Here is a 25,931-nt window from a genome sequence, read left to right as displayed (position 1 = left end):
TCTGAATGCTAATAATCATTTTGCGTCGGCCCCCCTGAACCCCCCACCAGGAAAAAGTCCTGGTGGGGGGACAAAGTCCCCCCAAAAACCTGTAGCCTTGTAGAAACCTAGTAGAAACCTAGTAGAAACCTAGTAGCCAGGGTCCAGGGGCCTGCGGCCCCTGGACCCTGGCTACTAGGTTTTTCTGATTTCAAAAGTTGGCAGGTATGAAAGTGGTCCTGATGCATAACTGGAATCATTGAATACTTTTTGCTTTTGTACATCCATTTATAGATACCGTGAAATACTAAACACATCTTTTTTCTTTATTTTAGCAAGTTCGCTCATGTGATGTTTGAACATATTTGAAGTTAGAAAATAACTTACAATATAAGTTAGAAAATATGTGTGTATATATACTGTATGTATGTGTATATATACAGTCGTGGTCAAATGTTTACATACACTCATAATGTCATGGCTGTCTTGAGTTTCCAATAATTTCTACAACTCTTATTTTTTTGTGATGTAGTGATTGGAGCACATACTTGTTGGTCACAAAAAACATTCATGAAGTTTGGTTCTTTTATGAGTTTATTATGGGTCTACTGAAAATGTGAGCAAATGTGCTGGGTCAAAAGTATACATACAGCAATGTTAATATATTTGGTTACATGTCGCTTGGCAAGTTTACCTGCAATAAGGCACTTTTGGTAGCCATCCACAAGCTTCTGGTGGAATTTTTGACCACTCCTCTTGACAAAATTGGTGCAGTTCAGAGAAATTTGTTGGTTTTCTGACATGGACTTGTTTCTTCAGCATTGTCCACACGTTTAAGTCAGGACTTTGGGAAGGTCATTCTAAAACCTTAATTATAGCCTGATTTAGCCATTCCTTTACCACTTTTGACGTGTGTTTGGGGTAGGGATGTCCCGATCCAGGTTTTTGCACTTCCGATCCGATTCCGATATTGTTTTTGCACTTCCAATCCGATACCGATACTGACCGATACCGATACTGGCATATCCGAGCATGTATTAAAGTTTAAAGTTATTTAGCCTACTTAGTTGTCAGAATCATGTTGAAAAGGGTTTTAGTACTCTTGATAACAACTAGCCAGCTGATTTAGGTGAGTTTGAATAATACACAATGGTTGGTAACAAGAAACTGACCTGTTTATTAAAGGATAAACACAAAATAGACAAAATTATACATGACAAACAGAAATGGCATCATTGAACTAGGGCTGGGCGATATGGCCTTTTTTTAATATTGCGATATTTTAAGGCCATATTGCGATACACGATATATATCTCGATATTTTGCCTTAGCCTTGAATGAACACTTGATGCATATAATCACAGCAGTATGATGATTCTATGTGTTTTGATTGATTGATTGAGACTTTTATTAGTAGGTTGCACAGTGAAGTACATATTCCGTACAATTGACCACTAAATGGTAACACCCCAATAAGTTTTTACACTTGTTTAAGTCGGGGTCCACTTAAATTGATTCATGATACAGATATATACTATCAGATATAAACTATCATCATAATACAGTCATCACACAAGATAATCACATTGAATTATTTACATTATTTATAATCCAGGGTGTGGAGGGGGGCGCCGGATGTAAGTGTCAAAAAGACAGCCAAAAGAGTTTGATATGAGAATAAATCTAAAGTTAAAATATAGGGTAGAAATGCACCCATTTGCAGGAAATGTAGTCTTGATTTTCAAAATGTTCTTTCAAGGCTTGCATGTCTACATTAAAACATTCTTCTTCATACTGCATTAATATATGCTACTTTTAAACTTTCATGCAGAGAAGGAAATCACAACTAAAAAAATCACAAATTTTTTCATACGGTGTTGATGTGGAAATGTTTGCTTCGGCATTTTGATGGTGTGGACGTGTGGCACCGAATGGAGATAAGCGTCTCGACAGACGTCACAATATTTGAACAATGATGACGAAAACTGTTGTCTCTGTCGTGTCCGTGTGTCGAAAATTGTTATGCGCTTATTTTTTTATTTGATTTTGTGCGTGGCATATAATTGCTATGCGCAGAGGACGTTTGAGCAGGCTGCGCTAGCATCACAGCTAACGTTAGCCATGCTGCTACCTCTCTGCTGGGAGAGGATGTATACGTATGTGACGTGTGTAAGAAGTTGCGCTTGCTGTCTGTGAGAAGGAGACAGAAGAAGGAGTGGGAAGAGCCTGTAGTGTAATGCCAGCAGCTAAAAGCAACTGCGTGAGAATCCACAGACCTGTGGATGTGTTGAAGGTGTGCTGGAAAATGCGGAACGGAAATAGGGAGCAGGAGAAAAGTGGAATGCATTATTTAAATCTGTGCATTGGAAAACATGGACCGGAGTTTTTTTTAAACTGGATCTGGATCGGCATTTTCCCATGCCTTGCCGATACACATTTTTTGGCAAATATCGGCGGCCGAGCCGATCCAAATATCGGATCGGGACATCCCTAGTTTGGGGTCATTGTCCTGTTGGAACACCCATATATACACACACACACACAAATATATAAATACATAAAGTAATTACCGTACATGCAAAGTCAGATGTGCCAAGCCTTTGTTATACTTTTGATAATCACAGCTTGTTTTTGAAAACCCCAGATTTTCTGAATTTTTTTTATTTTTTATTTATTTGTTTTTTTTTATGAAGAAGGAAAAGTATCTTCCATATGAGGTGGTGTGAACAAGTGATGACATAAATCATGGTACCAATAACATTGCATCTAATAGACAATGTCTCATTTGTGGTGACATCTATCAAAATGAGGGTGGTCCCAAAAAGGAGGGATTTTTCACAGACTGTGTGTCGCTTTTAAAAGTGCTCCCCCTCTGGTCAACATATGAAATAACAAGTGTGTGTAAGAAATTGAAATGTGCCCCCTTTGGCCAAAATTAATTAAAATAAAGGAATAAATATGTATATAGAGACATACTGTAATAACTTGAAGTAAATAATGAAGATTAGAAACCAATTACGAACAAAAACTAAAAATTAACTAAAAGCTTCTTTCTCTCTTTTCTTTCTTTAGTTTATTTCGAACATGAACACACTTACATCATAATACATCACACAATTTCATATCATTTCATTTTACATCATGCCCGAAAAGGAGTAGGAAGAAGCAAAGCTTATTTAATCCTACCCCTTTCCCACTTCAAAGCGTTTACAAATACCGTATTTTCCGCACCATAAGGCGCCCTGGGTTAAAAGCCGCCCCTTCAATGAACGGCATATTTCAAAACTTTGTCCACCTATAAGCCGCCCGGTGTTGTAAGCCGCATCTAACTGCGCTAAAGGAATGTCAAAAAAACAGTCAGATAGGTCAGTCAAACTTTAATAATATATTAAAAACCAGCGTTCTAACAACTCTGTTCACTCCCAAAATGTACGCAAATGTGCAATCACAAACATACGTATATCAACATGGACAGAGCTGCGTGAAAAAAGCCACCTGGCCTCTTCGCGTAAACTTAAACTTACCTTAACCACTCGCTCATCTTTTCTTCATCCATCCCTTCGAGTTAGCTTTTTATGATGACGCCGGCTGGAAAGGTCTCTTTTGGCAAGGTCTTCCTTTTGAATATCACCATGGGTGGAAGTTTCTGGCCATTAGCATGGCAAGCTAGAACCACAGTGAAGGATAACTTCTCATTCCCTGTGGTGCGAATATTCACCGTACGTGCTCCCGTTGTATCCACAGTGCGGTTCACAGGAATATCAGTTGCTGTGAAATAGTAATCCGTGTGCGGATGGAGAGATTGCGTCTTTTCATGAACCGGATCCCTGACGCTTAGTAGGAGCCATTTTGTGGTCTTTACAGATGTAAACACACAAAGGAAATGAAACGTACGGTATATCCGCGCGCTTTTTCGTCTTCTACGCGGGCGGGTGGTTGCTTACAGTAGAAGAAGAAGCGCTTCCTGTTCTATGGGGGCGGGTGCTTACCTTGGCGGTTGCTTGCGTAGAAGAAGAAGCGCTTCCTGTTCTACCGGGAAAAAAGATGGCGGCTGTTTACCGAAGTTGCGAGATCGAAACTTTATGAAAATGAATCATAATATTAATCCATATATAAAGCGCACCGGGTTAAAAGCCGCACTGTCAGCTTTTGAGTAAATTTGTGTTTTTTAGGTGCGGCTAATAGTGCGGAAAATACGGTATATAGAATCATTTACTGACCTTTTTATATAATAAAATAACATCTATGAATTAGTATACAACAGATTTGTAATATGTAATTAATTAATTAATTCAGTCATTATTAACATACTGAGATGAAGAATATCTTATTTTCAGTAAGGTTGAAAGTATTTCTCATAATTCTTCTTTTTTGTACTCTGTAAGCACTATTATTTTGAACATTTTAAATTATTTTGAACATTTTAAATTTGAGGTTTTAATAACTATTAATTTTAATAAAATGAGTTGCATTTTATAAGCCTATGCTATATATTAGTTTCACCTTGTAAATCTAATTGCAAAAATAAACGGAATAAATGAACTTTTGCACGATATTCTAAAATTTTGAGTTTCACCTGTAGATTGGATTGGTTTGAAAACATAAACTATAATTAAAACATCAAAATGCATCTTTTGATTTTACAGTATGCGGCCTTTGGTGTTCTGAACAATATGTGTTGTTGTTTTTTTGGCTTCAGCAGAGTGGAGGAGGCGACCAGATGGTGAAGCGGTCCAAGAAGGGTGCGAGGAAGAGTGAAACGGAAGAGGAGAGACGTGAGATGATCACCCCCGCCCTCAGAGTAGCTCTAACCAAACAAGGTAGGGTGGGATGGAGTGCCGGGGGGGAGGGTTGGTAATCCAATAGAAAGCACAATGTGACTTTGCTTCAGCGAGTCTTTAATGTAGTGGTGAATAGATTCTTACAGAGAAGCATCTGCCAGGTGCTTCTGGATGATGGCGATGGAGATGAAGCTTCATTGCTTTCCATTAAAACAAATAAAGACCTCCCCAAGGGAACACCAGCTGCATGACGGCACTCGCCTCTCCTCGCTGTGTGCACAAGGGCAGCCAGGTTATAAATTCACTTTGCTGAACGCGTGAAACTTTTTTTCTTTTTAATTTCAGCCGTAAATCAATCAAACGCAATTTGTTAAACTCTGCCGGAGGCCGCCCGGCATCGTGTTGCATCATCGTTATTAAGAGATAATCCATTGTCTCATGAGGGTGTCTTTCTCTGCGGCTGTCTGCTACTTGGCTCGTTCACCTGTGGAAGTCACTGAGCAGCCACTGGCAGCATTTCAGCTCCTGCTGCAGGTTCTTGCACAAGACGCTATAAATAGACATTTTTTTTTTTTTTAGCCCAGTCCACCTGACGTTGACCTACAGGATGCAGTAACCATCTGTATTGGAAAAGCATGAGAGCGCTGGCTTAATTTTAAACAGTGGAGCCATGCATATTCACGGGATTATGGTCCACAAAATAAATGATGTAATTCACCCATAAAATGTACGCAGAGGTGGGTAGAGTAGCCAGAAATTGTACTCAAGTAAGAGTACTGTTACTTTAGGGATTTATTACTCAAGTAAAAGTAAGGAGTAGTCACCCAAATATTTACTTGAGTAAAAGTAAAAAGTATGTTGTGAAAAAACTACTCAAGTACTGAGTAACTGATGAGTAACATACACACTCATATCATATATATATATATATATATATATATATACATACATACATACATACATATACATTGATATATACAGTATATAATTTATAAGTATTTATTTTGCTGTTTTTGTTTACATGTTAAAGGTGTTTTAATGAATATACATGCATGTTTAACATATAGATTCCTTTCTTTAATGAAGACTAGAATATAAGTTGGTGTATTACCTGATTCTGATGACTTGCGTTGATTGTAATCAGACAGTCGTGATGATAACGTCCACGTTTTCAAATGGAGGAGAAGAAAAGTTCCTCCTTTCTGTCTAATACCACATGAAAGTGGTGGGTTTTTGGCATCCTATTTGTCCAGCTTCCATATTTGTTTTTATACACTTTGCAAGAAATATAATTGGCGTCAAACTCCGTAGCTTGCTAGCTTGTTTACGCTGGCTACTCAGTGGCCTAGTGGTTAGAGTGTCCGCCCTGAGATTGGTAGGTTGTGAGTTCAAACCCCGGCCGAGTCATACCAAAGACTATAAAAATGGGACCCATTACCTCCCTGCTTGGCACTCAGCATCAAGGGTTGGAATTGGGGGTTAAATCACCAAAATGATTCCTGGGCGCGGCCACCGCTGCTGCCCACTGCTCCCCTCACCTCCCAGGGGGTGATCAAGGGTGATGGGTCAAATGCAGAGAATAATCTTGCCACACCTAGTGTGTGTGTGACAATCATTGGTACTTTAACTTTTTAACTTTAACTTTCGGAGACTCTTGTTTTGAAAGCGCAGGCGCGATGGCGCGGCACTTTTATTGTGAAGACAGGAACGTCCTCATGTGCGGTCAGTCTTGAGGCTTTTGACGGTACGGTTGAAATAAAACAAGTATCTTTTTTCCTTCACACTTTTGATTGATTGATTGGAACTTTTATTATTAGATCGCACAGTACAGTACATATTCCGTACAATTGACCACTAAATGGTAACACCCCAATAAGTTTTTCAACTTGTTTAAGTCAGGTCATGTGACCACCTGGCTCTGTTTGATTGGTCCAACGTCACCAGTGACTGCATCTGATTGGTGGAACGAAGTGAAACGTCACCAGTAAGGCAGGCACTTTGAAGGTCTGTCTGACAGACCAAAACAAACAAAGCGTGCATTAACAGATCGATAAAAATTAGTAGCGAGTAGCGAGCTGAATGTAGATAAAAGTAGCGGAGTAAAAGTAGCGTTCCTTCTCTATAAATATACTTAAGTAAAAGTAAAAGTATGTTGTATTAAAACTACTCTTAGAAGTACAATTTATCCCAAAAGTTACTCAAGTAGATGTAACGGAGTAAATGTAGCGCGTTACTACCCACCTCTGATATGTACATAATAGTTGGGGATGTCCAAAACAATTAATTTTTGAATTATTCGGGATTCTTAATTGTAATGATTCTAAATCGATTAAAACAAATTAAAAATGGATACAAAAAATTAAAAATGTAAATAATTTATGTTTTACAAAATTGTCTTGTCCAGACACTCTGGCAAATCAAATTGTTGATGTAGATGATCATATCTGCTGTACAGATTTACTTTAGAAAAGAGAAGTGTTGGATACTTCTCTTGTTACCTTATTTGTATTTCCATCCATCCATCTTCTTCCGCTTATCCGAGGTCGGGTCACGGGGGCAGCAGCCTAAGCAGGGAAGCCCAGACTTCCCTCTCCCCAGCCACTTCGTCCAGCTCTTCCTGTGGGACCCCGAGGCGTTCCCAGGCCAGCCGGGAGACATAGTCTTCCCAACGTGTCCTGGGTCTTCCCCGCGGCCTCCTACCGGTCGGACGTGCCCTAAACACCTCCCTAGGGAGGCGCTCGGGTGGCATCCTGACCAGATGCCCGAACCACCTCATCTGGCTCCTCTCCATGTGGAGGAGCAGCGGCTTTACTTTGAGCTCCCCCCGGATGGCAGAGCTTCTCACCCTATCTCTAAGGGAGAGCCCCGCCACCCGGCGGAGGAAACTCATTTCGACCGCTTGTACCCGTGCTGGACAAATAAGATGCCAAAAACCAACCACTTTCATGTGGTATTGGACAGAAAGAAGGACTTTTTTCTCCTCCATTCGAAAATGCGGACGTTTTTAGCACCACTGTCTGATTCCAATCAACGCAAGTCATCAGAATCAGGTAATACACCAACTTATATTCTTGTCTTCATGAAAGAAAGGAATCTATATGTGTTAAACATGCCTGTATTATCTTTAAACACCTTAACTTGTTAACAATATTAACTATATGTGTTAAACATGCTTGTATTATCTTTAAACACCTTTAACTTATTAATAATATTAACTATATGTATTAAACATGCTTGTATTATCATTAAACACCTTTAACTTGTTAACAATATTAACTATATGTATTAAACATGCTTGTATTATCATTAAACACCTTTAACTTGTTAACAATATTAACTATATGTGTTAAACATGCTTGTATTATCTTTAAACACCTTTAACTTATTAATAATATTAACTATATGTATTAAACATGCTTGTATTATCATTAAACACCTTTAACTTGTTAACAATATTAACTATATGTATTAAACATGCTTGTATTATCATTAAACACCTTTAACTTGTTAACAATATTAACTATATGTATTAAACATGCTTGTATTATCATTAAACACCTTTAACTTGTTAACAATATTAACTATATGTATTAAACATGCTTGCATTATCTTTAAACACCTTTAACTTGTTAACAATATTAACTATATGTATTAAACATACTTGTATTATCATTAAACACCTTTAATTTATTAACAATATTAACTATATGTATTAAACATTCTTGTATGATCATTAAACACCTTTAATTTATTAACAATATTAACTATGTGTTAAACATGATTGCATTATCATTAAACACCTTTAATTTATTAATTCGGTCATAACCCAAAGCTCATGACCATAGGTGAGGATGGGAACGTAGATCGACCAGTAAATTGAGAGCTTTGCCTTCCGGCTCAGCTCCTTCTTCACCACAACGGATCGATACAGCGTCCGCATTACTGAAGACGCCGCACCGATCTGCCTGTCGATCTCACCATCCACTCTTCCCTCACTCGTGAGCAAGACTCCGAGGTACTTGAACTCCTCCACTTGGGGCAAGATCTCCTCCCCAACCCGGAGATGGCACTCCACCCTTTTCCGGGCGAGAACCATGGACTCGGACTTGGAGGTGCTGATTCTCATCCCATTCGCTTCACACTTCGCCTTATTTGTGTTTTGGGGAGCATTTTATCAAACAAAACCATTTTTTCTTTAATTAATATAGAAATCTATTTAAGCTGTTTATCTATTTTATGGGGGGGATGTAGTTTATCATAAAACTTGCACCCAATGTTATTCAAAAAAGTGTTGATTTTGATTTGAGAATTGTTTTGAATTGAGAATCGATTCTGAATTGAATCATTCCCCCACAAGAATCGAATGGAATCGAATCGTGTGGTGCCCAAAGATTCACAGCCCTAATAATGCAGCAGCATACATATGAAATAAGGATGTAATGTCAGCGCAAGGTGGCGGCTCCCTGTTGGCTGCAGCGACACTATCTTCTACAGTCAACTTGATATATGATCCGAAATACCCGTAGTTAATGGAATTACAACAGGCGCATTTTGGCGCCAATACATATTACTGTTTTTTGTGTAGCAATGTTGTATGTGATGGTATGTGCTAGCTCAGGGGTGCTCACACTTTTTCTGCAGGCGAGCTACTTTTCAATTGATCAAGTCGTGGGGATCTACCTCATTCATATATATCATTTATATTTACTTATTTATGAAATATATGTTTTTGTTAATAAGTTAAAGGTGTTTAATGATAATGCAAGCATGTTTAACACATATAGTTAATATTGTTAATAAATTAAAGGTGTTTAATGATAATGCAATCATGTTTAACACATAGTTAATATTGTTAATAAATTAAAGGTGTTTAATGATCATACAAGAATGTTTAATACATATAGTTAATATTGTTAATAAATTAAAGGTGTTTAATGATAATACAAGTATGTTTAATACATATAGTTAATATTGTTAACAAGTTAAAGGTGTTTAAAGATAATGCAAGCATGTTTAATACATATAGTTAATATTGTTAACAAGTTAAAGGTGTTTAATGATAATACAAGCATGTTTAATACATATAGTTAATATTATTAATAAGTTAAAGGTGTTTAAAGATAATAAAAGCATTTTTAACACATATAGTTAATATTGTTAACAAGTTAAGGTGTTTAAAGATAATACAGGCATGTTTAACACATATAGATTCCTTTCTTTCATGAAGACAAGAATATAAGTTGGTGTATTACCTGATTCTGATGACTTGCATTGATAGGAATCAGACAGTGGTGCTAAAAACGTCCGCATTTTCGAATGGAGGAGAAAAAAAGTCCTCTTTTCTGTCCAATACCACATGAAAGTGGTTGGTTTTTGGCATCTTATTTGTCCAGCTTCCATACTCCTTTGTATACACTTTACAAGAAATACATTGTCGGCAAACTCCGTAGCTTGCTAGCTTGTGCACGCCAGCTTTCTGAGACTCTTGTTTTGTTAGCGCAACTGCGCAACTGTGCAGTCGGTCTTTGGAGTTTTGACGACAGGTACGGCGCCAGAGTCTGTTGAAATAAAGTGTTTCTCGCCTTCCAGTCGGTCATTTTAATGAGCTGGCAGCAGCCAGCGTCATCTCAGAAGACCCTCGGGTGCCGTGAATGTCAATCAAGTGACGAAAGTGACGTCATAGTGAAGATTTATGATCGCTCATTTTTAGGACTATTTTTTTTAATGCCTGGCTGGTGATCGACTGACACACCCTCCGAGATCGACCGGTAGATCACGATCGACGTAATGAGCACCCCTGTGCTAGCTAATAAGTTAACTTCTTTTAAGTTGGAGCTCAACTCAACCAACTTGTACTTATAAGGGCTGTTTGCAACATTTCCAATCTATTTTACACAGTATATCCCGTCCTCTCACGGCTTCTCGTATGTAATGACGTAATTACATGAGCTTTTGGTGTTAGCTCATAATAGCAATTTGGATAGCTAGTGTTAGCTGTCATTGAATGCATATTATATCATAACAACAACATGACTGCAAATTGTTGGTTGCTTCTCTTGGTCTACTTTTGTATGTGTGCACGCGCTCCCTGTGCACGTGAGTGACCGCTGTAGAAAACAATCATTTTATTCGGGCCGGTAAAAAATTGTATTACATGAACTTTGCAATTGTGAAAAATATAGACAATTGTCAAATAAATGCGTTCTTTTAAACCACCAGAGGTGGGTAGAGTAGCCAGAAATTGTACTCAAGTAAGAGTACTGTTACTTTAGAGATTTATTACTCAAGTAAAAGTAAGGAGTAGTCACCCAAATATTTACTTGAGTAAAAGTAAAAAGTATGTTGTGAAAAAACTACTCAAGTACTGAGTAACTGATGAGTAACATACACACACATATCATATATATATATATATATATATATATATATATATATACATACATATACATTGATATATACAGTATATAATTTATAAGTATTTATTTTGCTGTTTTTGTTTACATGTTAAAGGTGTTTTAATGAATATACATGCATGTTTAACATATAGATTCCTTTCTTTAATGAAGACTAGAATATAAGTTGGTATATTACCTGATTCTGATGACTTGCGTTGATTGTAATCAGACAGTCGTGATGATAACGTCCACGTTTTCAAATGGAGGAGAAGAAAAGTTCCTCCTTTCTGTCTAATACCACATGAAAGTGGTTGGTTTTTGGCATCCTATTTGTCCAGCTTCCATATTCGTTTTTATACACTTTACAAGAAATATATTGGCGTCAAACTCCGTAGCTTGCTAGCTTGTTTACGCTGGCTTTCGGAGACTCTTGTTTTGAAAGCGCAGGCGCGATGGCGCGGCACTTTTATTGTGAAGACAGGAACGTCCTCATGTGCGGTCAGTCTTGAGGCTTTTGACGGTACGGTTGAAATAAAACAAGTATCTTTTTTCCTTCACACTTTTGATTGATTGATTGGAACTTTTATTAGTAAATTGCACAGTACAGTACATATTCCGTACAATTGACCACTAAATGGTAACACCCCAATAAGTTTTTCAACTTGTTTAAGTCAGGTCATGTGACCACCTGGCTCTGTTTGATTGGTCCAACGTCACCAGTGACTGCATCTGATTGGTGGAACGAAGTGAAACGTCACCAGTAAGGCAGGCACTTTGAAAGTCTGTCTGACAGACCAAAACAAACAAAGCGTGCATTAACAGATCGATAAAAAATTAGTAGCGAGTAGCGAGCTGAATGTAGATAAAAGTAGCGGAGTAAAAGTAGCGGAGTAAAAGTAGCGTTCCTTCTCTATAAATATACTTAAGTAAAAGTAAAAGTATGTTGCATTAAAACTACTCTTAGAAGTACAATTTATCCCAAAAGTTACTCAAGTAGATGTAACGGAGTAAATGTAGCGCGTTACTACCCACCTCTGTAAACCACTAATGGTAACATCAGCTTGCCGGTGGTGTTCTTGTTATATTTATTGCTTTGAAAAATAGAACTGTGAGGAAGTTGCAAACGGCACCTTCAAGCTTGCACACAATCTTTATCGTTTATTTCCGATACAGACAGATATCAAACTTTCAGGCCGATGCCAAAATAGACAGGGAGGGTAAAGATTTGACAGGCGAAAATAAAGCTGAATTATTTCTTCCACCTTGTCCCGACCTCGCTCTTTTATTGGCGTTTCTGTGGAATAGGTGTCCCAAGAAGTCCCTCTCAACAACAACATTTTCTTTGCCCAAGCACCCGCGCTAGAGGCTAGATAAAACATGTACCGACCGAAAAATTCAAATGACGGTAAATTTAAAATGGCTGTCAACCTGCTGTGTTGGAAAACATTTATGTACCGGTACCTTTGTGTAAATTGCAATAGTACTGTGCAGAAAGTACATTCTGGCCTAGATGTGACCTTGTAATGGTTCATTCACTTTGAACGTAACAACTTTGTTACAGTGCCCCATTTTTTTAGAGTTGTTATGTCATATGCTCTCCCCCTCCCCTTTTTGTGTCTACTCCCTCCCTCCCACCTTGTATTCAATTCCTCAGCGCGCATTCCATCCAAACTTTCTACGAATGTGACCAGTGCCTTTTGAAATGCTCCAGCTTTTCAAATATATCTAAGAAAGACAATTTTGTTTGACTACTTTATTAGAAAAATTCCAATATACTGCATATAGTGGCCAATTTTGCTGTTTAACTTGAGTGGTCGCTATAGACAGGTTTGACTGTATTTAGGCTTAAAATCTTTATACAAACAACATTTGTAAAGTTACAAAGGACTTAACGTTAGTACGATTTGCGGACGACACAACAACGTTTTGTTCAGGAGTGAACAGACAGAAGTTAATACAAATAATAACATAATTTTTTTTAAATTTTAAAGCGAAGTTTTGATAAAAATAAACTACCTTTGAATCTCAGTAAAACTAAAATATGCTATTCGGTAACCACAGAAGAGAAAGTGAAACAAATACAAATCAACATAGTGGACATTGAAAGGGTGAAATTAATCAAATTTGTGGGTGTAATCATAGATAAAATTAACTGGAAATTTCATATTCAAAATATACAACATAAGGTGGCAAGAAATATTTCTATCATGAATAAAGCAAAATCACTATATATTTTCTTCTGCTCACTAGTGTTACCATAATCTGAGTTATTGTGTAGAAATATGGGCAAATAACTACACTTCATTCACTAACCGTGTTACAAAAAAGGTCAGTTAGAATCATACTTGCCAACCCTCCCGGATTTTCCGGGAGACTCCCGAAATTCAGCGCCTCTCCCGAAAACCTCCCGGGACAAATTTTCTCCCGAAAATCTCCCGAAATTCAGGCGGACTCAGGTCCTCCACAATATAAAAAAGCATACCTGCCCAATCACGTTATAACTATAGAATGATGGAGGGCGAGTTCTTGGTTTCTTATGTGGGTTTATTGTTAGGCAGTTTCATTAACGTCCTCCCAGCGTGGCAACAACACACAACAACAGCAGTCACTTTTTTGTATACCGTAAAGCAGTTCGTCTGCCGTAAACAGCAATGTTGTGACACTCTTAAACAGGACAATACTGCCATCTAGTGCATTTGATGAAAGCACTTTTGTGCGTGCCACACATCAATGCATCATCAGAGTTCAGCATGGTTCGAAAAATAACAGAGAATAGAACAAGGATGGACAATTCAACCCTTAACTCAACAATGAGTAGATGAGTGTTATGTGTGTGTATATGTGTAAATAAATGAACACTGAAATTCAAGTATTTATTTTATATATATATATATATATATATATATATATATATATATATATATATATATATATATATATATATATATATATAATAAAATATATATATATATATATAGCTAGAATTCACTGAACGTCAAGTATTTCTTATATATATATATATATATATATATACCGTATTTTCCGCACCATAAGCCGCCCTGGGTTATAAGCCGCGCCTTCAATGAACGGCATATTTCAAAACTTTGTCCACCTATAAGCCGCCCCGTGTTATAAGCCGCATCTAACTGCGCTAAAGGAATGTCAAAAAAACAGTCAGATAGGTCAGTCAAACTTTAATAATATATTAAAAACCAGCGTGATGTGGGCGCGCATGGAGTCGTATATCAACATGGACGGAGCTGCGTGAAAAAAGCCACCCAGCCTCTTCGCGTAAACTTACCTTAACCACTCGCTCATCTTTTCTTCATCCATCCATCCCTTCGAGTTAGCTTTTATGATGACGCCGGCTGGAAAGGTCTCTTTTGGCAAGGTCTTCCTTTTGAATATCACCATGGGTGGAAGTTTCTGGCCATTAGCATGGCAAGCTAGAACCACAGTGAAGGATGACTTCTCATTCCCTGTGGTGGCAATATTCACCGTACGTGCTCCCGTTGTATCCACAGTGCGGTTCACAGGAATATCAAAAGTCAGTGGAACCTCGTCCATGTTGATAATGTTCTCTGGCCGGATCTTTTTTTCAGCTATCTTGTTTTTACAATATGCACGGAAAGTAGCCAGCTTTTCTTGAAAGTCTTTAGGCAGTTGCTGTGAAATAGTAGTCCGTGTGCGGATGGAGAGATTGCGTCTTTTCATGAACCGGAAACCTGTCGTTTAGTAGGGGCCATTTTGTGGTCTTTACAGATGTAAACACACAAAGGAAATGAAACGTAATATCCGCGCGCTTCTTCTTCTATGGGGGCGGGTGGTTGCTTACAGTAGAAGAAGAAGCGCTTCCTCTTCTATGGGGGCGGGTGCTTACCTTGGCGGTTGCTTGCGTAGAAGAAGAAGCACTTCCTCTTCTACGGGGAAAAAAGATGGCGGCTGTTTACCGTAGTTGCGAGACCGAAACTTTATGAAAATGAATCTTAATATTAATCCATATATAAAGCGCACCGGGTTATAAGCCGCACTGTCAGCTTTTGAGTAAATTTGTGGTTTTTAGGTGCGGCTAATAGTGCGGAAAATACGGTATATGAAATACTTGTATATATATATATATATATATATATATATATATATATATATATATATATATATATATATATATATATATATATGAAATACTTGACTTGGTGAATTCTAGCTGAAATATACTCCTCCCCTTTTAGCCACGCCCCCAACCACGCCCCCGTCCCACCCCGACCACGCCCCCCCCCCCCCCCCCCCCCCTATAGAGAACGCACAAACTCTTTTATTTATTAAATCAAAAATATTGAAATGCAATTATTTGATACAATTTTGCACAAAGCAAACTATAACCTGCTACACAAAAATGTACAACAATTATTCCCAACAAAAGAGGAGAATGTAACCTTATAGAAAAATGTGTATGCACGTACAACACTTAAGACCTTTAGCCTATCAGTATGTGGAATTCAATTATGGAATGGGTTTAGCAAAGAAGTCAAACATTGATTGTACTATTTTGATGCTGTTTCAGAGGTTGTTCAAACAAATGTTTACAAAGTCCAATAAAAAAATAATTATGATGACAGTCTTGAACTTATCGAGAAAAAAAAGATTTTCTTGTCCTTATTAAATCATAACTGACTTAACTGTGTATTATTACTGTCAGAGAACTGGTGTATTTAGAATTCATTGAAATAGTTTTACAAATTGAGAACAGGAAGTGGACAAATTCGTTAGTAGTTGCTATGAAGTGGAAAATGGGTGGGATTTATTAAGCTTTGCTTCTTCCTACTCCTTTTTGGAAATGTTAAGAGAAATGAAAAAAATATGTGAACTATGTGATCTGTCATGTTGAAATTGCATGCATGTTCAAAATAAACTTCAACCAACCAAAATATTTTACAACATTTTTACGTATTTAGAGCCTAAACCTGCAATATACTTCCATGCATTTCTATGTTTTTGTTTGACCTTTAACGAATTAAATAAAAACAAAAATGGAACAATTTAGCTTGTTACTACCTACCTACCTTCGAAAAATTAACAATGAATAATCTTTAAAGAGGCTACGCCGGATAGTCGAAACTCGGATTCAGGAGGAACAGTGTGGTTTTCGTCCTGGTCGTGGAACTGTGGACCAGCTCTATACTCTCGGCAGGGTCCTTGAGGGTGCATGGGAGTTTGCCCAACCAGTCTACATGTGTTTTGTGGACTTGGAGAAGGCATTCGACCGTGTACCCCGGGAAGTCCTGTGGGGAGTGCTCAGAGAGTATGGGGTAAAGGACTGTCTGATTGTGGCGGTTCGCTCCCTGTATGATCAGTGTCAGAGCTTGGTCCGCATTGCCGGCAGTAAGTCGGACACGTTTCCAGTGAGGGTTGGACTCCGCCAAGGCTGCCCTTTGTCACCGATTCTGTTCATAACCTTTATGGACAGAATTTCTAGGCGCAGTCAGGCCGTTGAGGGTATCTGGTTTGGTGGCTGCAGGATTAGGTCTCTGCTATTTGCAGATGATGTGGTCCTGATGGCTTCCTCCGGCCAAGATCTTCAGCTCTCACTGGATCGGTTCGCAGCCGAGTGTGAAGCGACTGGGATGAGAATCAGCACCTCCAAGTCCGAGTCCATGGTTCTCTCCCGGAAAAGGGTGGAGTGCCATCTCCGGGTTGGGGAGGAGATCTTGCCCCAAGTGGAGGAGTTCAAGTACCTCAGAGTCTTGTTCACGAGTGGGGGAAGAGTGGATCGTGAGATCGACAGGCGGATCGGTGCGGCGTCTTCAGTAATGCGGACGCTGTATCGATCCGTTGTGGTGAAGAAGGAGCTGAGCCGGAAGGCAAAGCTCTCGATTTACCGGTTGATCTACGTTCCCATCCTCACCTATGGTCATGAGCTTTGGGTCATGACCGAAAGGACAAGATCACGGGTACAAGCGGCCGAAATGAGTTTCCTCCGCCGAGTGGCGGGGCTCTCCCTTAGAGATAGGGTGAGAAGCTCTGTCATCCGGGGGGAGCTCAAAGTAAAGCCGCTGCTCCTCCACATCGAGAGGAGCCAGATGAGGTGGTTCGGGCATCTGGTCAGGATGCCACCCGAACGCCTCCCTAGGAAGGTGTTTCGGGCACGTCCGACCGGTAGGAGGCCACGGGGAAGACCCAGGACACGCTGGGAAGACTATCTCTCCCGGCTGGCCTGGGAACGCCTCGGGATCCCCCGGGAGGAGCTGGACGAAGTGGCTGGGGAGAGGGAAGTCTGGGCTTCCCTGCTTAGGCTGCTGCCCCCGCGACCCGACCTCGGATAAGCGGAAGAAGATGGATGGATGGATGGATAATCTTTAAAGTCTTTGTCGTGAGTGAACAATGTGAAAAAGGAGCAGGTTGTTCATGTCAAGCTTGCAGGAGGTTTGGGAGGAGAAGCGATCTGGGGTAGTGTACTCTTTGATGCAGCAGCATATTCCAGGCCTTATTAGTGTGTCAAAAAATACATTATTTATGAGGGTCTCCATTACTCGCGTTAATTTGCTGTTCGTAGGTAGCCACGGAACATAACCCCAAAATAGAAGGGCTCTACTGTCTTTTATTTCAGAAAGTGTAAGGAGAGCGGTCACACCAGACATATTTCTCTGGAGTGTGACTGCCTTGTGAATCTCAGCCTGACGTGTTCAATTTCTGTGGAAGCGAGCATAAACACTCCCGCCATCAAAACCGGCTATCGTCCCCTTTCCTACAAAAGCACAGCGGTGCTGAGATCAATACCTCCATTATGCAAGAACTGTGCAGTTCTGCGGGGAGTACAATTGCTTTGAAGAAACCTTTTCTGCCGCCTGCACATTTACATTCAAAGGGAATGTAATAATAATAATAATAATATTAATAATAACGATTATAATCCACCCACTCTTCATTTTGATGAATACCTGTGTAGTGTGCATGTGCTCGCCTTTGTTTTGTGTAGGTCGCCTCCCATTGAAGCAATTACGTCTCCCGTCCTGATTAAGCATGTTTCATTGAAGGAACATGAGCTGCTTGATTGTAGCTGAGATAGGCTCCAGCGCCCCCCGCCACCCCAAAGGGAATAAGCGGTAGAAAATGGATGGATGGAAGGAAAGGAAAGGAAAAGACATCTGTTCTTGTCTTACATAAGGATGACTGAAAAAGTTCCCAAAAAAGTGCAGTTTCTCTTCTACCTGTTTTTTTGTTGAACAACCTTTTGAAGCAATTACAGCAATCAAGCCCTTCCTGCCACTCTAAATGAGACTCCTGCACCTCTCTGTAGGTCAGGGGTGCTCATTACGTCGATCGCGAGCTACCGGTCGATCTCGGAGGGTGTGTCAGTTGATCACCAGCCAGGCATTAAAAAAATAGTCCTAAAAATGAGCGATCATAAATCTTCACTATGACGTCACTTTCGTCACTTGATTGACATTCACGGCACCCGAGGGTCTTCTGAGATGACGCTGGCTGCTGCCAGCTCATTAAAATTACCGACTGGAAGGCGAGAAACACTTTATTTCAACAGACTCTGGCGCCGTACCTGTCGTCAAAACTCCAAAGACCGACTGCACAGTTGCGCTAACAAAATAGGAGTCTCAGAAAGCTGGCGTGCACAAGCTAGCAAGCTACGGAGTTTGCCGACAATGTATTTCTTGTAAAGTGTATACAAAGGAGTACGCAAGCTGGACAAATAAGATGCCAAAAACCAACCACTTTCATGTGGTATTGGACAGAAAGGAGGACTTTTTTTCTCCTCCATTCAAAAATGCGGACCTTATCAGCACCACTGCATAATCAATGCAAGTCATCAGAATCAGGTAATACACCAACTTATATTCTTGTCTTCATGAAAGAAAGGAATCTATATGTGTTAAACATGCTTGTATTATCTTTAAACACCTTTAACTTATTAACAATATTAACGATATGTGTTAAACATGCTTGTATTATCTTTAAACACCTTTAAGTTGTTAACAATATTAACTATATGTATTAAACATTCTTGTATTATCATTAAACACCTTTAATTTTTTAACAATATTAACTGTGTTAAACATGCTTGTATTATCATTAAACACCTTTAACTTGTTAACAATATTAACTATATGTGTTAAACATGCTTGTATTATCATTAAACACCTTTAACTTGTTAACAATATTAACTATATGTATTAAACATGCCTGTATTATCTTTAAACACCTTTAAGTTGTTAACAATATTAACTATATGTATTAAACATACTTGTATTATCATTAAACACCTTTAAATGTATTAACTATATGTGTTAAACATGCTTGTATTATCATTAAACACCTTTAATTTATTAACAATATTAACTATATGTGTTAAACATGCTTGTATTATCTTTAAACACCTTTAAGTTGTTCACAATATTAACTATATGTATTAAACATTCTTGTATTATCATTAAACACCTTTAATTTTTTAACAATATTAACTATGTGTTAAACATGCTTGTATTATCATTAAACACCTTTAACTTGTTAACAATATTAACTATATGTATTAAACATGCTTGTATTATCATTAAACACCTTTAATTTTTAACAATATTAACTATGTGTTAAACATGCTTGTATTATCTTTAAACACCTTTAACTTGTTAACAATATTAACTATATGTGTTAAACATGCTTCTATTATCATTAAACACCTTTAACTTGTTAACAATATTAACTATATGTATTAAACATGCTTGTATTATCATTAAACACCTTTAATTTTTAACAATATTAACTATGTGTTAAACATGCTTGTATTATCTTTAAACACCTTTAATTTATTAACAATATTAACTATATGTGTTAAACATGCTTGTATTATCTTTAAACACCTTTAAGTTGTTCACAATATTAACTATATGTATTAAACATTCTTGTATTATCATTAAACACCTTTAATTTTTTAACAATATTAACTATGTGTTAAACATGCTTGTATTATCATTAAACACCTTTAACTTGTTAACAATATTAACTATATGTATTAAACATGCTTGTATTATCATTAAACACCTTTAATTTTTAACAATATTAACTATGTGTTAAACATGCTTGTATTATCTTTAAACACCTTTAACTTGTTAACAATATTAACTATATGTGTTAAACATGCTTCTATTATCATTAAACACCTTTAACTTGTTAACAATATTAACTATATGTATTAAACATGCTTGTATTATCATTAAACACCTTTAATTTTTTAACAATATTAACTATATGTGTTAAACATGCTTGCATTATCATTAAACACCTTTAACTTGTTAACAAAAACATATATTTCATAAATAAGTAAATGTAAATGATATATATGAATGAGGTAGATCCCCACGACTTGATCAATTGAAAAGTAGCTCGCCTGCAGAAAAAATGTGAGCACCCCTGATGTAATGGATATGACACAAACATGTTTTCGGCATTTCGGGCGCCTCGCAAAATCCACATTCTTCATCTCGAAGAGCGTGTCTGTCTTGAAGTCTGGCCTGGTTCTCTCTGTGCAGGTTACAAACTGATCGGCAGTCACTCGGGGGTGAAACTCTGCCGATGGACCAAGGTACTGCACTCGGCTTAAAACGCCAAACCCTTTGACACCGCCGAGTGTGCGATTCCTAACCAAGGTGCTCGTGTCATTTAGTCCATGTTGCGAGGACGAGGAGGCTGCTACAAACACACCTTCTACGGCATCGAGTCCCACCGCTGCATGGAGACCACCCCCAGCCTGGCCTGCGCAAACAAGTGCGTCTTCTGCTGGAGGTACGCGACTCCACAATAATAAGGATAATTTTCTTGACTCGACTTTTGCAGAACAACCATTCAATGTCAGCCTAATTTTCTCCAATTGAAGGAAATAAAGAATAGCTCTGATCCAGCCTCCCAGCTAAGCACAATAAGTCTTCGAGCTAACAAAGTAGTGAATGCCACCAGATTCTTTTTGGATTTGCTGAGAGAAGATGACAGAGGGGCTAGCCTAAAAAAGCCATTTAGAGCAGGGGTGTCCAAAGTACGGTCAATTGTGTCCCACCGGTGTCTTCAATTTGGCCTGCGAGACGTCATGCGGTGTTTTCAAATGAATTTTAAATATCTGACAATCTGATTGCTGCAAAATTGATCTTATGGTCGACATGAGTCATGACGCAAAACTAAATGCCACCAAAACAAAAAGTGAACACACGTGGTCACACATAACACAACCTGCTCACTGAAACTTTGTGGATATTATAAAATGTCCATGCACCATGAAAAATTCAAAATTACACCCATTTAAATCCATGACCATGCATGATGGGGAAAATGCAAAACACGATACATTTGGCGCATTTTAGCTGCTTGATATTTCTGATAACAAAACTTTTAGGATGTGGTCACAGAAGTAAACTGTCATGTCTGTGTAATCATGTTTTGTTTTAAGTCATGTTTTGTTTAGTTTCTGGCTTTTCACTCCCTTGTCTTGTTTGCATGATTACCCATTAGTTTCACCTGTTCCACGTTTGGACTCATTGTGCACTCTTGTTTGTCACCATAGCAACCATTAGTTTTCACCTGTCACGTCACGCACCTGTTTCACGTTTTGAGTCACGCACCTGTTTTCGTTAATCATGTCTGTGTTATTTAAGCTTTTCATTTTCTGTTGTTCGTCCTGGAGTCATAGCCTTTCTCACCCTGCTATCCCCGCATTTATGCCCCCTGTCACACTCTGTCCACCTCTGCGCACTTCATGTCCATGCCAAGTAAGTTTTTGTTTATTAAGCCACAGTTAGTGTTTTGTTTAATTGTTCATAGTTTCTGCCAATGTGCAAGTTTTGTGTTTATAGTCTAGTTTTGTACCTCCGCCCCTGTGCGCGCTTTTCGTTTATTCCTTTTTTTGATAGTTTAAATAAATCATGTACCCACCTTCAAGCCATGTCCGATCCAAATTCTCTTGCATCTTGGGAAAACAAAAACTCCACAGTCCAAGTCTTGACAATACCAAGACCCGCCATGCCAAGACCAAGACCCGCCATGCCAAGACCAAGACCCACACCAAGACCAAGACCAAGACCCACACCAAGACCAAGACCAAGACCCACACCAAGACCAAGACCCGCCATGCCAAGACCCACACCAAGACCAAGACCCACGCCGAGCTTCGCCGCTGGACGCGTCACGCCGAGCTTCGCCGCCTGACTTGCCACGCCGAGCTGCCACGCCTGCCAAGTTGACGACGCGCCTGCCTCCTCGTCGGCTACGGATATGGCCGCTACCTGGTCGCCCGCCACGCCAAGTGCGCCCACCTCCCAGTCGGCCACGAATGTGGCCAATCCCTGGGCGCCCGCCTCGCCTGCTGCAGCGGCGTTCCACTCGCCGCCGCCACCTAACTCTGCCCCGGTGGATACGGGGACACGTGGTCTGGCAACCAGGTAGCGGCCATATCCGTAGCCGGCGTGGCAGCTCGGCGTGGCAAGTCAGGCGGCGAAGCTCGGCGTGACGCGTCCAGCGGCGAAGCTCGGCGTGACGCGTCCAGCGGCGAAGCTCGGCATGATGCGTCCAGCGGCGAAGCTCGGCGTGGGTCTTGGTCTTGGTGTGGGTCTTGGCATGGCGGGTCTTGGTCTTGGTGTGGGTCTTGGTCTTGGCATGGCGGGTCTTGGTCTTGGCATGGTGGGTCTTGGTCTTGGCATGGCGGGTCTTGGTCTTGGTCTTGGTGTGGGTCTTGGTGTCGTCGAGCTGCGACTGGCGGGACTTGGCGTGGAGGGTCTTGGTCTTGGACTTGGCGTGGAGGGTCTTGGTCTTGGCATGGCGGGTCTTGGTCTTGGTCTTGGCATGGCGGGTCTTGGTCTTGGCATGGCGGGTCTTGGCATGGCGGGTCTTGGCATGGCGGGTCTTGGTCTTGGCATGGCGGGTCTTGGTCTTGGTCATAAACAAGGTAGGAGTCAAACTTTCACATATGCTTAATATCCAATTGGGTTCATTATTAGTTATATATCTCTTATATTAATATATAATACACACATATATACATATGTGTGTGTATATATATATATATATACAGTGCCCTCCAAAAGTATTGGAACGGTGAGGCCAGTTCCTTTATTTTTGTTGTAGACTGAAAACATTTGGGTTTGACATCAAAAGATGAATATGAGACAAGAGATCAACATTTCAGCTTTCATTTCCAGGTATTTACATCTAGATCTGATACACAACTTAGAAGAAAGATAGCATTACCGGTATTTGTAATAGAACACAACATTTTTCGGTGAGCAAAAGTATTGGAACATATAAACTTAAAATAGATTAAAGTGAATAAGACTTAATATTTAGTTGCAAATCCTTTACTTTCAATAAGTGCATCAAGCCTGTGAGCCAGTGGAATCACCAAACTTTTGCATTCTTCTTTTGTGATGCTTTTCCAGGCTTTCACCGCAGCCTCTTTCAGTTGTTGTTTGTTTTGGTGGGTTATTCCCTTCAGTCTCCTCTTCAGCAGGTAAAATGCATGCTCTATTGGGTTTAAGTCTGGAGACTGACTTGGCCAGTCTAAAACCTTCCACTTCTTGCCCCTGATCAACTCCTTTGTTGTTTTGGTCGTTATCTTGCTGCGTGATGAAGGATCTCCCAATCAGTTTGGTTGCATCTTTCTTTAAATTAGCAGACAAAATGTTTCTGTAGACTTCTGAGTTCATGTTGCTGCTGCCATCATGTGTACATCATCAATGAAGATGAAGTCCCAGAAGAAGCCATGACATGATGTTTCACAGATGAGCTTGTATGTTTGGGATTATGATCAGATCCTTTCTTTCTCCAAACGTTCGCCTTTCCATCACTTTGAAAGAAGTTCATCTTTGTCTCATGAGTCCCATAAAAGAGGCTCATCTCTGTACCTTTTGGCAAATTCCAGCCTGGCCTTCCTGTTCTTCTTGCTAATGAGTGGTTTGCATCTTCTGGTGTAGCCTCTGTACTTCTGTTCATGAAGTCTTCTGCCAACATTAGATTGTCATACCTGCCAACTACTCCGGTTTTCCCGTAATTAGTACGGTTTTCATCAACCTATTTGGGGGTTACGGTGGCAGTGATAAAAAAATACGGTTTTTCATTAATAAATTTTTTTTTTTTTTTTTAAGTTTTATTCACGAAATCGCGTAACAACAATGACAATCGACACTGCTTCCCGTAACTTCCTATCGAGCCATTCCGAATGCCATGCGGGAGGCTATTTATAGCACCGCTGCCAAGCACGAGGCACCTGTTGCCCATTGTTTCCAAACGAGCGAACGATCATGGAATCAGCCGGAGAAAAATCGCAAACGAGTCTTAAACCGAAAAGAAAACTGCAGTCATTCCGTAAAGAATATTCAAAAGCCTATCCGGGAATAATTATCCGTTCCAAAAAGGGTGAAAACTACGCGAATTGCACCTTGTGCAGACAAGATTTTTCGATCGGACACGGAGGAATTAGCGATGTAAAAGACCACGTTGGGACAAAAAAACACAAGTCTAATGCCGTTGCTAAATTTGGATTTTAGCCAGGTAATGACACCAATGTTATCTATTGGAATTGTTTAGTACTGTTATACTGTTAAAAGTGTTTATACTATTTATGCTTTCAAGTCCAAGTTGAAGAAATCTTGTTAAATGTTGACAGCATAACTACCAAAATACAGAAGTATGTCCTTAATATGTTTGCAGTGCTATTTCTGTTGAAAAGTTAAAATGATTACATTAGAGATGTGATGTGCCACTTTTCAAGTGTCTGATGGCTTCAATTAATTTTCATTCATTTTTCATATTTTGAATTCTTTTGAAAGGCTTACAAAAAAACTACATTTGAATTGTAATTCCATGCTATTGACAGGACTATTAATTTTAATGAAGTTAGCTTACCATGTTTACAGTATGATAATTGTGATAGAAATGTGAATTTTAGGCACAGAATATTTTTTACAATTGAACAAGGCAGTAGATTATACAAGCTTGGACAGAAAGTTAATAATGACACCAATTTTTTTTTTTTATGGAATTGTTTGGTACTGTTTTACCATTTGTTTACTGTAAAAAGTGTTTATACTGTTTATACTTTCAATTACCAAATTGAAGTCTTGTGAAAGGTTGACAGGATAACTGGCATTAACTGTCAAAATAATTTCAAACTATTGAAGTTAGCTTACAGAATAAACATGTCAATCAACCCATATGATTTTTGCTGTAATATTTTTGTTTTGAAAAGTCACTGTGACTGATAGAAAAGTGATGGTTTTAGCAACATTTTAACCTGTCTGAATGCAATCAATCATTTTGCGTCGGGGGGCCCTGAACCCCCCACCAGGACTTTGTCTGGACCCTGGCTACTAGGTTTTTCTGATTTCAAAAGTTGGCAGGTATGGATTGTGATACCTTCACTCCTGCCCTCTGGCTCTGGAGGTCGTTGCTGATGTCACCAACAGTTGTTCTTTATAGCTATCACAATGTTTCTGTCATCAAGTGCTGATGTTTTCCTTGGTCTACCTGTTCCACGTCTGTTGCTTAGTACACCAGTGATTTATTTCTTCTTCGGGACATTCCAAATGGTGGTACTGGCTATGGCCAATGTTTGATTGATTGTCCATCTTCTCTCAGATTCACAATTGCTTCTTTTTCACCCATAGACAGCTCTCTGGTTTTCATGTTGGTTCCACCTCTAAATGCAGTCTGTACAGGCAAAACCTATCCTACCCAATCTGAAACTGAGCCCAGACATTCAGTGATATTTATTGTTTGAATAGTCAATGTA

General features: G+C 39.2%; 1 protein-coding gene across 2 annotated transcripts in view; it reads left to right on the top strand.

Annotated features, from left to right (window-relative positions):
* Positions 1-25,931, top strand: part of tyw1 (tRNA-yW synthesizing protein 1 homolog (S. cerevisiae)) — a 138,644-nt gene that overhangs the window by 24,771 nt on the left and 87,942 nt on the right. Inside the window, exons 8-10 of one of the 2 annotated variants that reach the window (XM_061972205.1) lie at positions 4,682-4,799; positions 20,692-20,744; positions 20,826-20,944. In XM_061972205.1, coding sequence (XP_061828189.1) covers positions 4,682-4,799; positions 20,692-20,744; positions 20,826-20,944 — 290 coding nt within the window. Of the gene's footprint in view, positions 1-4,678; positions 4,800-20,691; positions 20,745-20,825; positions 20,945-25,931 lie in introns of both variants that reach the window. The other variant, XM_061972204.1, reaches the window with a different exon arrangement.

Source organism: Nerophis lumbriciformis, linkage group LG17 (assembly GCF_033978685.3).
Source record: "Nerophis lumbriciformis linkage group LG17, RoL_Nlum_v2.1, whole genome shotgun sequence".
In the NCBI taxonomy this organism is placed as follows: Eukaryota; Metazoa; Chordata; class Actinopteri; order Syngnathiformes; family Syngnathidae; genus Nerophis; species Nerophis lumbriciformis.
Note: the sequence above shows the minus strand (reverse complement) of the source record. Positions and strands in the feature narration are given on the sequence as shown.